This window comes from Erinaceus europaeus, chromosome 1 (assembly GCF_950295315.1).
Source record: "Erinaceus europaeus chromosome 1, mEriEur2.1, whole genome shotgun sequence".
In the NCBI taxonomy this organism is placed as follows: Eukaryota; Metazoa; Chordata; class Mammalia; order Eulipotyphla; family Erinaceidae; genus Erinaceus; species Erinaceus europaeus.
The window spans coordinates 124,457,757-124,474,140 of NC_080162.1; the positions used below are offsets into that span (position 1 = coordinate 124,457,757).

Here is a 16,384-nt window from a genome sequence, read left to right on the forward strand (position 1 = left end):
GATCAATCAATCAAGAGGACTTAATGATTATCAACATCTATGCAGCCAAGGAGAGGCCATCTAAATATGTCAAACATGTACTGAAAGAGCTACAGCAATATCTTAACAGCAACACAGTCATAGTAGGGAACTTAAACACCCCACCCTCTCAACTTGATAGATCAACCAGACAGAAAATCAATAATGCAATGAGGGAGCTAAATGAAGAGGTAGATAAACTAGAGCTATTGGACATTTTCAGAGTAAAAATAGTGATTCCACCATTTTCGGCCCATCTTGGATGGAGCTTGAAGAAATCATGTTAAGTGAAATAATTCAGAAATAGAAGGATGAATATGAGATGATCTCATTCAAAGGCAGAAGCTGAAAAACAAGATCAGAAGAGAAAATACTAAACAGAACTTTGACTGGAGTTGGTATATTGCACCAAAATAAAAGAATTCTGGGGTGGGTGGGAGGGCGAGTGGGGGGGTTCAGGTCCTGGAACAGGATGGCAGAGGACCTAGTGGGGGTTGTATTGTTGTGTGGAAAAATGAGAAATGTTATACGTGTACAAACTATTGTATTTACTGTCGACTGTGAAACATTAATCCCCCAATAAAGAAATAAAAAAAATCCTTAGAAATGTAATATCAATCTGTCTATACAAAATTATTCTTCTGTACATAGTTTCTTAAAAGTTGTAGTTTCTAAGAACTTTACAATAAGGATCTACTGTATTATAATCTTGCATGTGGAGAGCTCTGAGATATTTGCTTAATGAATAAAAAAAAATCTTGTGTTAGCACGTGAATAATTAGTGCCTTAAATATTTGAAATTATTCATTATCTGCATTATGCTTCTTAATTACATAATAATACCCAAATTGCATAACTAAAAGTTGAAACATGCTTTAGTTAAAAATTCTAACATGTTATTCAGAAATCATTGAAAACAGAAATTATTGTTTGATCAATAATTGAGCACTAGTATATTTAATTCACAGTGGCACTGGTGTGTCTTAAGTTTTACTTTCAAAGTTGATAATCAAAATCCAGAAATAAATCTAAGTAGTGAATATTAATGTATAATAAAAAATTTAACCACAACATTTTTAGTGGCTGTGAAGGAAATAATGTTTCTGGTAAAATATCCTCTGCTCTTTATATTGTTTAATAAATATTTGAAGGTGAAGGAAGGCTGGCTCATCCTACTTTGCCATTCCAGAAGGACTGGTTCTGAAGTGAGTGCAACCTAGAGTGTTCCTGTCTGTGACCACAGACTGTGAGCTCAGTCTGACAGGGACTGGGGGATTATACAGGCTCCTGCGTATGAATGGATATGTACCCTGAGTTAGATCAATATGGTCAACAGTTAATTGCATTTATGTATTTTCTTCAAGTTTGAAAGCAAATTTGCCCCAATCTAGATTTCTAGTTCTATTCTCCACTCTGACACCATCTTCCCAGACAATATTTCTAGTTCACCCCCATATTAGCTTTCAAGCTCAAGCAAAGATTACTAAGACATAGGTTCCTAGGAACATACCTTTTTTAGAATAGACTTCCTAAATTTTTAGGATAGGCTTCCTAATTTCCTTCTACCCTAAGGTCCCACTTTCATATGCTTTATTCTTACTTAATTGTCCCTGTTTATCAAACATTTTGTCCTGCTTTCCATCTTACAGCCTTTCAGCCACCAAGGTGCAGATGCCACCATGATTCCTATCCGACATCCTTGGGCAGATTATCTCACCAATTCTTTCTGGGACCTCAGCTCTCAAGAGCTCTACCCCACTAGGGAAAGGAAGAAACAGGCTGAGGGTATGGATCAACCTGCCAATGTCCATGTCCAGCAAAGAAGCAATTACAGAAGCTAGAACCCCACCTTCTGCACCCCCAAAAGAATTTTCAACCCATAGTCCCAGAGGGGGTAAGTGATAGGGGAAAAAACAGAGGGCTCTGTACTCCCACTTCATCAAGACCCAAAACATTTGTCAACAAGAATCTTGTCTTTATAATATCAATGAAAGGGAAGTGAATCTGGAAAATACTAGAGGAAGCCAGGCACTGTTTCTCTTATCTGAGAGTGATGAGGGAAAAAGGAAAAACACCCAGAAGTATTATTAGGTGTAAGGTTGACTTAGAAAAGAAGTGAAGGCAAGACCATTAAAAAAAAAAGACACACACACACACACACACAGAGAGAGACAGAGAGATAGAGAGAGACAGAGAGAGACAGAGAGAGCATGTTATATAGCATCAGCCCATATTAGTGATCTTAGAAGAACTACTCAAGTTTCCAATGGAGGAGATGGGGACACAGAACTCTGGTGGAGAACTGTATGGAATTACATCCCTTTTATCTTAAATCTTTGTAAATCAATATTAAATCACTTATCAAAATATAAAAATAAAGTAAAATACACTTTCTAAAATATATTTGAAGGTGATAAAATCTTCAAATATTTCACTTTTCTTAGTCTCTTCTTTCTGTAGATTTTTCTTATTTCCCAACTTCAAATTACCTATACTACTACAGTTTAAGAAATATACATTGTTATCAAATATCCCATTATTTAACAGTCATTTAGAAAACTAGGTGCAAGTATAAAGGGTAACAGAGAACAACTGACCATTGATTTTAGGCAGGAAGACTCAGATTACTGAATTTACATGATCTCAGGATTATGAAAAATTGATACCTTTAAAGAAGAGGCTATATAATTACTGGAAATTCAACATAACATTTAGTTAGCCTGGACTGGATCTCAAATGGGCAGACCTGAAATCTGCTCCAGGTATAGTAGAAAGATACTCAAGAAAAAAAATAATAATAAGGCAAGGTTCTCCCTCTCGGAACTCAAAATTAGAGTCACAGACAAATCTGATTCAAGAGGACATTTTGTGAGTAAGCATGAATCCATAAATTAGGGGAGAAATATATACCTTAAACCAAATGTACACAATAGTTTTCAGTGACCCAGTAAGTGCAGCAAGCAAGTAGAAAGGCCTAATAAAAACAACATAAAGTACTTAATCAAATAGTTTCAATTTAGACCTAGGTACTCTTCTCACCTACTTCCTATTTCACTTCCCTCAACCACTCCAAAGCTAACTTTGCCAGACAAAGTAAGGGCTACAAAAGCTAGATAAGGGCAAGAGACTGCCATACTCTAATGATGGTTCTTTGGCTTACTACCAGGCCACATCAACTCCTGGGGCCCTAGTCAGGGAATCCTGGGATTCCCACACAGACATGATGGGCCTAGACCTCTAATAGAGCCCTCTCTCCACTGTCACTGGTCATCTCCATCAGAAATAACAAAATGAACCCCTAGGTGGGCCCCTATAGGACACTGCCCTCAGTGTGGATCAACAATGGTAGAGACTGCCCCATTCTCAGAAGGGAGGGTGGAGCAAAAATCCTCTACCACTCAAGGAAGATGGGTCTGGCATTGCGTGCAGCCTAGAACATTCCTAGCTATGACCACAGAATGTGAGCTCAGGCCTACAGGGATGCAGAGGTTACACAGGTTCCTGAACTGAATATAGGCCCCAGATCAAATTGATGGGCTTTACAGTTAATGGTATTTATATACTTTTTCCAGACTTGGGAGCTACTCTCTTCCCTGATCCAGTTTTCTAGCCCTTTTTGCAAGCATTACACCATCTCCCCAGACAATAACCCAAGTCCACCTGCATATTGGATGCCAGGCTCACGCAAAAATTAGTAAAGTCATGGGCCCCTTGGAATATACCTAAAATAGACCTACTAACTTTTTCCAAAATGGAAACCCTAAATTTCATCTGCTCTATTCTTACCTTTAGGTTCCAGATTATTAAACAATTTTTTTCTTTTTTATATATGCTTTTTCAGCCACCAAGTTGCAGATGCTACCATGACACCAACCTGACTCCCCTGTTCAGAGGATGGCACCAATGTACCCAGGAACCCCATCTCTCCAGAACCCTGCTCCACTAGGGAAAGACAGAAACAGGGTGGGAGTATGGATTGACCAATGTCCATGTTCAGAGGGGAAGCAATTACAGAAGCCAGACCTTCTACCTTCTGTACCTCAGAATGAGCCTAGGTCCATATTCCCAGAAAAATAAAGAACAGGAAAGCTTCCAGTGAAGGGGATGGGATATGGAACTCTGGTGTTAGAAAATGTATGGAATTTTACCCCTCTTATCCTATGGTTTTGTTGATATTTTCTAATTTTTATTTTATAAATAAATTTAAAAAAAGAGCTCAACATCGTGTACTGAGAGATTTGGAGAAAGAGTATAATGGGAAGAATCTAAAAAGTAGTCAGGTTCTGCAGCAGCCTTATTAGGCTGCCTATAGCTCTGACAGAAAATGGTAATGTGAGAGTAAGATTAATTGTTCTTGTCATACTCAAAATTATAGCCCTTCTAACATTTCTGAAACTTGGAGGGGAAGCTAACTCCCTGTACAACAAATGAATAGACTTCTCTCCCCATTTGTGGGGGAGAAGTTGCATTAAAGGAGGTAGATGAGTGGAGAAGGGGTATGAATGTTCCTAAAACACTGCTCTCACTCCCCCCCCCCCCCCCACACACTCTACATCCTTAATTCAGAGATTCGTGAAAACCAGACTTAATTTCTGACCCCACAACATCTTTGGAAGACAGAAAATGGGCCAGAAAGCATAATTAAACCCACATTAGAGATCTACCTTTCTTGTTGCAAGACTATCATTCTTGATGTGCAGTCACTAAAGCCTCAACAAGAATTTCTTTCTTATTTCCCATGTTCCTCTTCCCAAAGGTTACATTTTTTTCTTCCAAGCTTTCCAAGCTGGTTGCAACACTGAGAACTGCTCAGTGTATTAATTTACTGCTCTGTGTCACAAAGCTGAGAACATTTACCAGGTACACTCTAATGATCCACATCTTTGAGTAGCAGAAATGAGTTTTGACAAAATTGGAGTACAAAAATGTGGTTAAGATCTGAGGGAGAGATGTTGGCAAAATAGGATTGCAATTGTAAAGTAGATATACTAGGAAATGGGATGTTTGTCCAAATTCTCACCTTAGCCATGAATCCACATTCTCTTGTCTGTCACTGTCTTTCTTTGCTCTCTGGTCCTAAAGAGTCTGATAATTACATTCAAAATTCTTCAATGTACCACATTTAAAATATCTTTCAGGAACAGAGTGCATAGCTGTAAACACTACATTCTAACAAAAGGTTGACCTGATTCACAGGTAATGCAAAGGTAAACATTTCCTAGAAATAGGCCTAAATCCCCCCTTGTGACTCAGTAACTCGAGTCTTGAATTGAAGTGTACCCAGCACACAGCTCAATAGCGCAAGTACATTCTAAGTTGACATTGTTGAATTACTACACATTTCTAAAACCAGGTATTTTTTTGTGGCTTACCATCAATTTATCACTTTAGTTTAGCATCTAGAGACCAGAGGGTATTATAATTTGGCTATGCCTTTGCATTAGATGATCATGAAAGGATTTATCTCCATGTCACAGACTTGAATTCTCAGAGTTGGAGTTAAAACATGTTTTCATCAAACTGATAAAAGTATAAAACCCACAAGAAAACATGGTTTTGGACAAAGTGAAACTGGCAATTCTGCCTGCATGGATTCTAGACTTCTCAACTTGTGTCCTATTTCAACAGTCTGTTTATATATTCCCAAAACATTCTTTTAAAGGTACACCTTTATTTTTCAGATGCCACTTGTTTTCTGAAAGCCTGCTATAAAATTTTTTCTTTGATACCTTAGTTAATAATTTTCAAACCAATCTGACACCTTCATCTTAATGAGTCTACTTTTATTACTGTACCACATTAAGCAGGCCAATTTCTACTCTGACCTATTTTCAGTCACTGTTTGGAAGGAGAACAAGGAAAAGTAAACTGGAGGTATAAAGGACTGGTTAGACTGCTCCTAAGGAAAAATACTTCATTATTTAGGACGTTCAGTAGGTAGTTATAACTCTCTCTCTCCTACTAGGAACATATAGGAAATTTCATTACTCTGTAGCAGCCTGAACAGATAGGCTATCAGTAATAAACCTGTAGTTAAATAAAAAAAAAATAGACCTACCTGTCTGTCCATCTATAGAGTCTGTGGATGCTTGACTTCATTTTCCTTGAAATGAATGGAAACTAATCAGTGTGTATATAATGAGTGGTTCCGGAAGAAAACACTTCCTAAGTACAGCTGGGGAGGCTATCTGCTGCCTGGAGCCTACATCATTCTTGGTACATTGTGGGTGTTCAGAAATAGGCAAGGAAACTAGGGAAGCAGGAACATGTACTTCTCAATTTTCAAGTTATTATTGGCTACACCCACCACCTAGTACAAGTCCTCAGAAGTAGAGAGGAAACTTATTGGGAAGCATATTTTTTCCAGTCCCATTTATGACACTCATTTTTAATCTTCTTTGAGTTTATTCAGTTCACCTCTTTTGCTGTAATTACCGCTTCTCTTATATTCCCTCCCTGCTCCCACCTTGTTTTTCATTATAAATCCATCAATCCCCATCTGTCTTCTGACGGGGCTGACTTCTAAACTAGACTTGGACTAGTTCACTTATTAATTTATTAATTTGTTGGATAGAGGCAGAGAGCGATTGAGGGGAAAGATAGGGAGAGAGGAGAAATACTTATAGCACTGTTTTTCCACTCATGAAGCTTTCCCCATTGCATGTGGGGGGCCATCCACTTTATCAATGCAGCCACTGCATTGACAGGGCTGAACAGAAAATACTTGTGTGTAATAAGAAAAGACAGGAATGAGAATGGTATACCCAGTATCAAGCCAGGTCCTTGAGCACTGTAATGTATATACTCCACTAGGTGCACCACCACCTGGCCCCTGGACTTGTACTGGCATTGGTTTGAGTTAGAGTTCCAAGATATAAAATTGCTTTGTTTTTGTTGTTTTTAGAGCAAAGAAACAAGACCAGGAGTGCTGAAAAATCAAATATACAGAGGAAGTATGTGCAAAACAGAATGTGAAAATTTTGCTTTTAGATTTGCATTTGAATGTTTTTAAAAAGTTTGAGGGAATGATATACTTTCTTCATTGCCATATGACCCAAGCTTCCATTTTGGCTGTTTAAATAGCTGATGCTAGCCCCAAAACACCCATTACAGGGGAAAATATGTTCTGGCCTCTTTTCATTCACATTTATGGTTTTCCTTGATATTTAAAACCCTCTTTTCATGCCTGTAGATGACTAGTCACCACCTAGGCTAAGAATGTTTATACATGCCAATGTCTCAACATCAGTAAGAACAGTACAAATCATTGCCTCTTTGGATCTCCTTCAAAAAGCTACTATCAAAAGTTAAGAATGTTATGTATGGGGACTATGAAAGGACATGGCGCTTTTAATATAAAATAGGGCATTAAGAATCCAGGTTAGGGGCTGGGTGGTGGCGCATCTGGCTGAGTGCACGTTACAATGCGAAAGATGAAAGATCCCAGGTTCAAGCCCCCAGTCCCAACCTAAAGGGCAAAAGCTTTACAAACAATGAAGCAGGGCTACACATCCCTCTCTCTCTCTCTCTCTGTCTCCCCCCCCTCTCCCCCTGCCATCCCCCCTTCTCTCTCTCCCTCTCTCTCTCTCTCTATATATATATACATATACATACACCCCTCTTCTTCTCAATTTCTGGCTGTCTCTATCCAACAAATAAAGAAAGAAAGAAAAGAAAATAATATAAGTAAAGTAAGACTCAGTTGCCACTTACATATTGTCTAGGTGGGAGTAGATAGCATAATGGTTATGCTATGCAAAGGGACTCTCATGCCTGAGACTCCAATGTCCCAGGTTTAATTCCCCCATACCATAAATCAGAGCAGAACAATGCTCTGGAAAAAAAAAAAGAAGAAGAAGAATCCAAGTTAAATTAAAATTTCTGGAGAATGATGACATTTTAAGAGTGGGCTAGACTTAAGGGAATTTACTCTGAAGTTGCTCTCCACCCTCCAACCATTTTCTTTCTTTTTTTTTTTTTTAAGATTTTATTTATTTATTCATGAGAAACATAGGAGGAGAGAGAAAGAGCCAGACATCACTCTGGTCCATGTGCTGCTGGGGATTGGACTCAGGACCTCATGCTTGTGAGTCTGATTCTTTATCTACTGCACCACCTCCCGGACCATGCTGCAACCATTTGCTAGAGACCATTTTCACATGCTATTCAGTTTGTCCTAAAGAACAATAAAACAGCATTTGTTAAGTATGGCATGTACAAGATATTGGGTATACTAGTCTTGTTCCTGTCCTTTCTTATTACACGTAAGTCTTTTCTATTCAGTCCTATCAAGGCAGATATGCCATTTTCCTAGTTCCTACTATCAGGTACATTTCTATCAGGTTCCACAAAACAAATCTCTCTGTGACTTTTTCCTTTGTAGCTCAAGGTCAAAGTTTTCAGGAAAATGACTGAAATTTTCCCCATATTTCAGTTCTTCATAGTTTTTACAGACAACCAGCCAAGGCAAAAGAGTACTGAAAATAATATTTTACAGGGACATTGGTTTATTATTTTTTTCTTATGAAGTTTTAAATACTTTTCTTTTTTTCATTTGGATGGGGATTTTTAAGCCAGAGGCAAAAGAAAAAGCTTACTTATAGAATTTTAGAACGTCTTTAGAGTGGGAAACATACCCATGGATAACTTGCTCCTCTTTTCCACTGCAAACACAAATGTCCCATTGCAGCAAAAATTAATTTTCTGGACAATAAAAGAGAATTCTATCATTCATCTTTGTAGTAGTCTGTCTAAAATTAAAAGTTTTGGGCTGAAAACAACCCCAAACCATATATACATATCTCTCTCTTATACACACCCAGTTCCCTCCTATTTATTTATATTTATTTATTTACTTTTATCTTTACCAGAGTGCTATTCAACTCTGGCTTATGGTGGCATGGGGGGTTGCACTTGAGACCTCTGAGTTTCAGGCATGACAGTCTGTTTGCATAACCATTATGCTATTCCCCCCCCATCATCTTTTTTATTATCATTTGCTTTTCTGACACAGTTCCTCTAAGTCTTTTATTTCAGTTTTGTTTAGGATTCAGAGCATGTTAAGCTCTACTCCCTTGGTTGAACCTCTAGGCCTCCATTCACCTTTCATCTAGCTTGCTGCAATAACACCTGTAGTTGAACTCCCTCCCCTCTATCTCTACTTTAGAACTATACCACACTATGTGAAAATTCAAAAAATTCAAGTATGATCAAGTTTATACCTGTCCTACAGTAGTTCTCCAACACAGACAGAATCAACTGTCTTACACTTTCAATTTTCAACAAATATCAACCTGAATTTTCCCTGATCCTTTTCCTTATTCTTCTACCACTTTCCCACGAGTCATATGAAAAAAAGAAAACAATTGTCAGAATCTTCATACCATGCCCCATCTTGTCCCTGACTTTTATACATGCTCTTGCTTCTACCTGAAATACTCTTTTCCACTTTTCTTTTCTGTTTACTGAACATCAATTAAGGTTAGCTTAAAAAAAAAAAAGCATAATATAATTAAACTGCCTGTTCTGGCTTTCCCAGTAGGCTACTGGTAAGTCTAATAGAGTCCAAAAACCAGCAGACTGACAACTTGGGTACCTAGGGGCAGAATACAATTATCTCAGACCAGATGTACTGTGTGTGAGTGTGTGTGTGTGTGTGTACATGTGTAACATTTCATAAATTTTATAACTTCAAACTCAGCACTGTAACCTTTTTTCAATATTTAAATATTTGTTTCTTGTGTGAGAGATAGAAGAACAGTATTCAACTCAGCAAATAGTGGTGACAGTGACTACACATGAGACCTCTGGAGACTCAGACATGCAAGTCCAGTGCTCTAGCACTAAGATATTTCTCCAGCCCAGTGATTCTTTCTTGACTTTACACTTCACTGTGCAGGAAAACAAACAAATAAAAATCAAGGATAAGGGTTATACTAGATATATTATTCCCTGAGCATAAAATGTAAGACCCAGTTTTTAACTGCTTATTGAATGAATGAAAACTATTGTCACATTCAAACTACTGCAGTTAGAAGTTAAAGTATGAGTCTTGGAATAAATTCCATAAAGATGTATGTAAATGAATATCTCAGGGAATACAAGCAGTTTCTAAAACACAAAAACTGTGAAACACACTACATTTTAATAATTATCTTTATTATTTACATACTTAATGCTGTAAATCCAATTATTTTTCTTGTGCATGTATAAGATAAGCTCACTGAGGATAGGAAACCAATGTATATTTCTGCCTGAACAGTTCAATCCCAAGGTACAGATGTACAGATGATTTCTACCTATCTATACATAGAGCTGCCTAGAAAGTATTATAACTTGACTTTCTTTTCTTTTTTTTTTCCTCCAGGGTTATCACTCGAGTTCAGTGCCATTTTCCCCCATTTTTGTTGCCCTTGTAGTTGTTATTGTTGTTATAGCTGTTGCTGTTGTTGGATAGGACAGAGAGAAATGGAGAGAGGAGGGGAAGACAGAGAGTTGGAGAAATAGACACCACCTGCAGACCTGCTTCACTGCTAGCGAAGTGACACCCCCCCCACAGATGGAGAGCTGGGGCTCGAACCAGGATCCTTCCACTTGTCCTTGGGCTTTAAGCCATGTGCGCTTAACCTGCTGCACCATCGTCCAGCCCCTGTAACTTCACTTTCCAAATCTATCTTTTCCTCCTTGAATGGGAGTTGCCTTTATGCCCAGTCTTTCAATTAGGTTATAAGCTCTCCCAGTTGAGAAAGTATCTAAATACCTTTATTTCTAGAAGTTTCACTGCAAGTTTCAACACAAACCTGATAAATAATTTAGGTAACATTAATTCAGGAATCAGAGGTTTTGACAAGTCATACCTTTGAAAATGATTTTTCTTCATCCTAAACTAATTATTTCTCTTTCTTAAAACATATGATTGCAATCTTTAAGGTAAGTATGCATTGGTAAGTTTAAATGAGTCCTAAAATGGAGGTGCCTATATAACTAAGTATCTCAGAAGACCACACCAATGTATATGATATTGAAATAGTCCGCACACATAAAGTCAGTAATATAAATTGCTTTACCTGGTGCTACTAAGGTGACATATCCTAGAGAGATAATGCACAGAGTACAGTAAGAGAAATTAGGTTGGGGCTGGATGGCGGCATAGCTGGTTCGGCACATATTTTACAATGCAGATGGAATGGGGCTGGGGTTTCCAGTCCCCACCTGCAGGGGAAAAGTTTTGAGGGTGGTGTAGCAACACATTACAGGTATCTCTCTGTTTCTCTCCCTCTCTACCACTCCCTTCCCTCTTGATTTCTGGCTGTCTCTATATCATCAATAAATAAAGATAATGCAAAAAACATTTTTAAAAGCAGGTTTAAGTTCTTTGAGCAAACTTATTTGACAGTACTTGAGCTCCAAGATTATGGCCTCATTTACTTAAGTCAATTATCTATATCCAAGGCTTTTCATTGCCAGATGCAGTTTTCAGATGTTAAATTTTAGATGTTAAGAGAACATAGACAAATCTCAAAGACCAATGGCTTTGAGCAGAAGGTCAACATTCAGAAGATAGGAAGGTGGGGGTGACACAGAATTCTGGTGGTGGGGGTGGTGTGGAATTATACTCTGTAATCCAATAAATAAATAAATAAATAAATAGAATTTGGGAAATGTACCAAAACACTGGAAATGGCAAAAGTAATGGGTTTCTAGAAGAGATCACATAGAGTTAGAACTGTTCATGGCAAATTCATTTAATTTACAAGATGAAGAACTTCTAAAGAGGAGTCATGAGAAACTGAACACTTTAAAGAAATCTTAAGCGCTGGGGAGACAACATAATGTTACACAAAAAACTTACATACCTGAGGGTCTGAAGTCCCAGGTTCAATTCCCCAGCATAAGAGCTGAGCAGTGTTCTGTGCTCGTTCTCTCTCTCTCCCTTTTTTGCTGCGTCTTTTTCTCTGTATCTCTCTTTCATTAAAAAATACTAAAAATAAAGTATTTTTAAAAGGAGATTTCAAAATGAGAGAGAAATTGAGACAGCAAGGACTAATAAAATGCTTAAAAAGTACATACATATCTCATATCTCTATGTGCTTAGTCTAAGTATTCTAGCTCAAATACTGCATTCTTATAGAGTGGAGTCCAATATCTCTCAATGATCCTAAGTGGTGAAAGCCAAAAAGCTCTAGCTCATCCTGTTGCTTTATGGTCACTAGATTCATATATATGGAGGGGGCTGAAAGGTAAAAGTGGGGATTAATATTAAAGCAAAAGATATATGGAGACCTAAGATTCAAATCTATAAAGACGTTTAGTCATAAAAAGTAGAAGGTAAACTGTAAAGCTTTCAGAAATGATGTTCCATCTAGATAAGAAATGTTTTGAGGGTAGAAAGTTATAAGAAAGGAAGAAATAAGAAAACTGGTCTGAAGTGACCGATTTGGGATCTTTCTTAGAATAAAGAGTGGTAGAAAATCTGACAGAGATAAATTCACATTAATAAAAGAAGGCCTGTCTGGTCTACAGAGGCCAGGTAGAGGCCTCCCTTAGCTCTTTCACAATCAACTATAAGCTCTAGGGAGCTTTAAAAAAATGAGCCACCTCTGGGCACTCCCCTAGAGGTTCTGATTTAATTAGTCTAGGTTAGGAACAGTGTTTTTAAAAGCTTCCCAAGTAATTAAGTACAGCAAGAGCTGAGAACTAAACACTAGGCCAGACAGAGATATGAAGGTGGGTTAGAAGAAAGTGAATAAATTATATTAATATTTATATTGCTGAGAATGAGGAGGTACTAAAATTCTGAAGTGGAGTGAGTCTAAGTGAATACTGTGTAAATTCTAGTATATTTGGAATGTAGATATAAAAAAAACTTATGAAAGAGGTATGTAAACAGTTAAGAGTTTGGAGAGCACAGAATTAAAGTAGCTATGAACCTATAAAATCTTTCTTTTCAGTTCCTGCTTCTGTAATTAGGTCTCCTCTGCACAGTGGTGAAGCCAGCCAACCCAATGCCACCCTCTCCCCACACTTCCCATATAGATAGATGTCTACACTTCATCTAAAGTATTCAGATGCTTCTGAAATGGGCTCAGACCCAAACCAGCCTCTTCTAGTCACGATCTGATTACTGATGACAGAGCCTGTAACTTACTTGTCTCCTTTTCCAGATTTCAATCTGAGCTAAACTTAACTTAGGGTGCCTTAGCCATTTAAGCATAATCGGGCAGAAAACCAATGCTCACAAGGTGTTCCAGCACCACAGGCACAAAAATGAAACCGAAGAGACTCAAATCCAGGTTATGCAAGCCCAAAGGTGGGGGGATGAGGAGAGAGATATAAAAACCCAAAGTAAGCAAACAAAACAAGCCTGCGGGAAAGCCACTGACTCCCTAACATTTCACTCTGTATTTGCCATTCTCAGGGCATGATGCAAGCTCAGGTTGCCCAATTTATATTTACACATTTTCCTCTTGTCTACAAGGAGTTTTAAAGCTTGTTAACTACATTAAAATTCATTAAAAAAAAAAACCTTCAAGTCCCTAAACCAAGAGTGTGGCAGGCCAGGCCAGGCCAGGTAATCTCACCTGGGACCAAGAAAGTGTGCTGAGTGTGACATATGTAGGTAGGTTGGGAGGGACGGGAGAAAGTGAAAAAGCAAGCATGAAGAAATTTTGACAGTCACATTTGTCCCTTCCTCCTGAGCCATTCTCACACTCTCTGAATTAGTAACTGCTAAGGACACAGTGCACACACGTTTCACCTTTTCTCTTCCCCATGCCAAGCTGACTCCTGCTTTTCTTGCAACCCCAAAGGCATTCTAATGGCAAAGGCAGAGGCAACACCAAGGTGTCCTCTCCCTCCTCCTGGAATCCCCACCCCCCCAACGCCCCCCCCAACGCCCCCCCCCCAGTCACTGGCTACACCTTTGCACCACCCAACAAAATGGAAGGTTAGCTAAAGGCAATAGCAGGGACGCCCGCTAGGGTTCTAGCTAAGCATGGCGCACCTAGCCAAACCATTGGCGATGGGGTTGTCTCCCCCTGCTCCCCAAAGTCCAAACATCCTTCTCCAGAGTGTTCAATCCAGGCCCCGGAAAGCGGCTGGCTCACACTCCCGAGGCCATTTCTGTCTCCAGTGGAGGGAGCAGGTGCCAGCGTAACAGGTGCCAGGCTAGACAGCCCGGGCGGCTGCGGTTGGGCATGGAGGGGACCCCTGGGGTTCGGTAAAAGGCCGCGTCTAAAGGAAGTGAAGCCCCCCATCCCGGGGAGGGGGTGGAGGAGCGTGCCCCATCAGACCACCCTGGGGATCAGGATGCTCGCTCTACCGGGCGCGACCCTCCCCGGCCGCATCCGCTGCACTTACAATCTCCAGGCAGACGAAAGCTCCGGAATAGGTACGAAGGATGTCTGGGCCGGCGGGCAGGGTGATCCGGGGTGCCGGGAAGGACACGGCAGGGTTCGGGGGCGGCGGGACTGGCGCTCCGCCGGCCGACATGCTGCCGCTGCCTGTGCTGCGTCTCCGCGCGGCCCTCCGCCTCCCGGGCTCCCGCCGCCACCGCAGCTGCTGGGGTCCGCCGGGTCCCGGCGCAGCGTGAGGGGGCGTGGCCAAGCTGCCCCGGACCTACGGGGCCCCGCCCCGTCACGTGGGCCCAGGTGAGCGCCGCGCAGGTCAAGTGCAGAGGTGCCACCGCCACCTGGCGCGGTACCTGCCTGCTCCGGGTCTCCATAAACCCTTTGGGAGCCAACGCCCAGCGCTTCTGGAGCGTGTGAGTGCTGGGCCCACAGTACCTTCAACTTTCTTTAGTTCCCACCTGTTCTCTCTCTCTCTCTCTCTCTCTCTCTCTCTCTTTCGCTTGCTATTTTTTTTTTAAATCTTTATTAGTAAGGATCCCAGTTCGAGCCCCTGGCTCCCCACCTGCAGGGGAGTCACTTCACAAGCGATGAAGCAGGTCTGCAGGTGTCTTTCTCTTCCCTGCCTCTCTCCATTTCTCTCTGTCCTATCCTACAGCATCAATAATACCTGATCAAATTGTTCCAGATGCCACCAGGATGCTGGCTAGGCTTCCCTGGATTGAAGACCCCACCAATGTGTCCTGGAGCTCTGCTTCCCCAGAGTCACACCCTACTAGGGAAAGAGAGAGGCAGACTGGGGGTATGGACCGACCAGTCAACGCCCATGTTCAGCGGGGAAGCAATTACAGAAGCCAGACCTTCTACCTTCTGCAACCCTCAACGACCCTGGGTCCATGCTCCCAGAGGGATAGAGAATGGGAAAGCTACCATGGGAGGGGGTGGGTTATGGGCATTGGGTGTTGGGAATTGTGTGGAGTTGTACCCCTCCTACCTTATGCTTTTGTTCACTAATCCTTTCTTAAATAAAAAATTAAAAAAAAAACAAAAAACAACAACAAGGGCAACAAAAGGGAAAATAAATATATTAAAAATTATTGGGGATTAATGGTTTACAGTTGACAGTAAAATACAATAGTTTGTATACATAACATTTTTCAGTTTTCCACATAGCAATTCAACCCCCACTAGGTCTTCTTCTGTCCGTGTTCCAGGACCTGAACACTCCCCCCTCCCTTGCTCTTTATTTGTTCCTCCAGTTCCCACCTGTTCTCTTCCACCTGTTCTCTGTCCAGCTTACATCCATCCTTCCTTCCTTCCTTCCTCCCTCCCTCCCTCCCTTCCTTCCTTCCTTCCTTCCTTCCTTCCTTCCTTCCTTCCTTCCTTCCTTCCTTTTTCAAGAACACTGCTCAGCTCTGGTTTATGGTGGTGTTGGGGCTGAACCTGGGACCTCAGAGCCTCAGGTATGAGAGTCTGTTTGCATAACCATTATGCTATCTACTACCCTCTCTCTGCCCAACTTTCAAAGCTGCTCTCCTCCTGTTTCCTCATTTTAACTAAAAGATGTGTTTTGGAGTTGTGGTCTCTAAAGTGTAATTAAAATCAGCAGTCACACTTAAAATTTGGAGTGGGATTTTAAAACACCTTTAGGATACTGTTGGATGTTGACCTTCAGTGGCCAAGTTTTAACATCTACTTGGAATATGTGCCAGAATGTTGCATGTTTACAACTTTGCATCTCACTGGTTACTAACCTGTGTGATGAAGATAACAGTATCTACTGTATAGTAATGCTGAATTGCATGATCAAGCATGAAAAGATCTTCTTGCAGAGTAAGTGGCTCTTTAACAATAACTAATATAATGACTTAATTTTCACACATATTAGATGCATCACGCTTATGTCTGCGATGGCTATATTTTCCACATAAAATTTTTATTATTGATTTCAACTGCCTGAAACTTACTGCATGACCTTGTTTTTTAAACATTTAACTAGACTTTTTGTTTTGTTTTAAGGA

At 40.2% G+C, this 16,384-nt stretch overlaps 1 protein-coding gene across 1 annotated transcript in view; it reads right to left on the bottom strand.

Annotated features, from left to right (window-relative positions):
- The window catches only part of MAL2 (mal, T cell differentiation protein 2), a 33,870-nt gene extending 19,243 nt beyond the window's left edge, over positions 1 to 14,627 (bottom strand). The window contains exon 1 of the mRNA XM_007526232.3: positions 14,377 to 14,627. Coding sequence (XP_007526294.1) covers positions 14,377 to 14,508 — 132 coding nt within the window. The 5' untranslated portion in view covers positions 14,509 to 14,627. The remainder of the gene's footprint in view (positions 1 to 14,376) is intronic.
- Between the last annotated feature and the right edge of the window lie 1,757 nt (positions 14,628 to 16,384).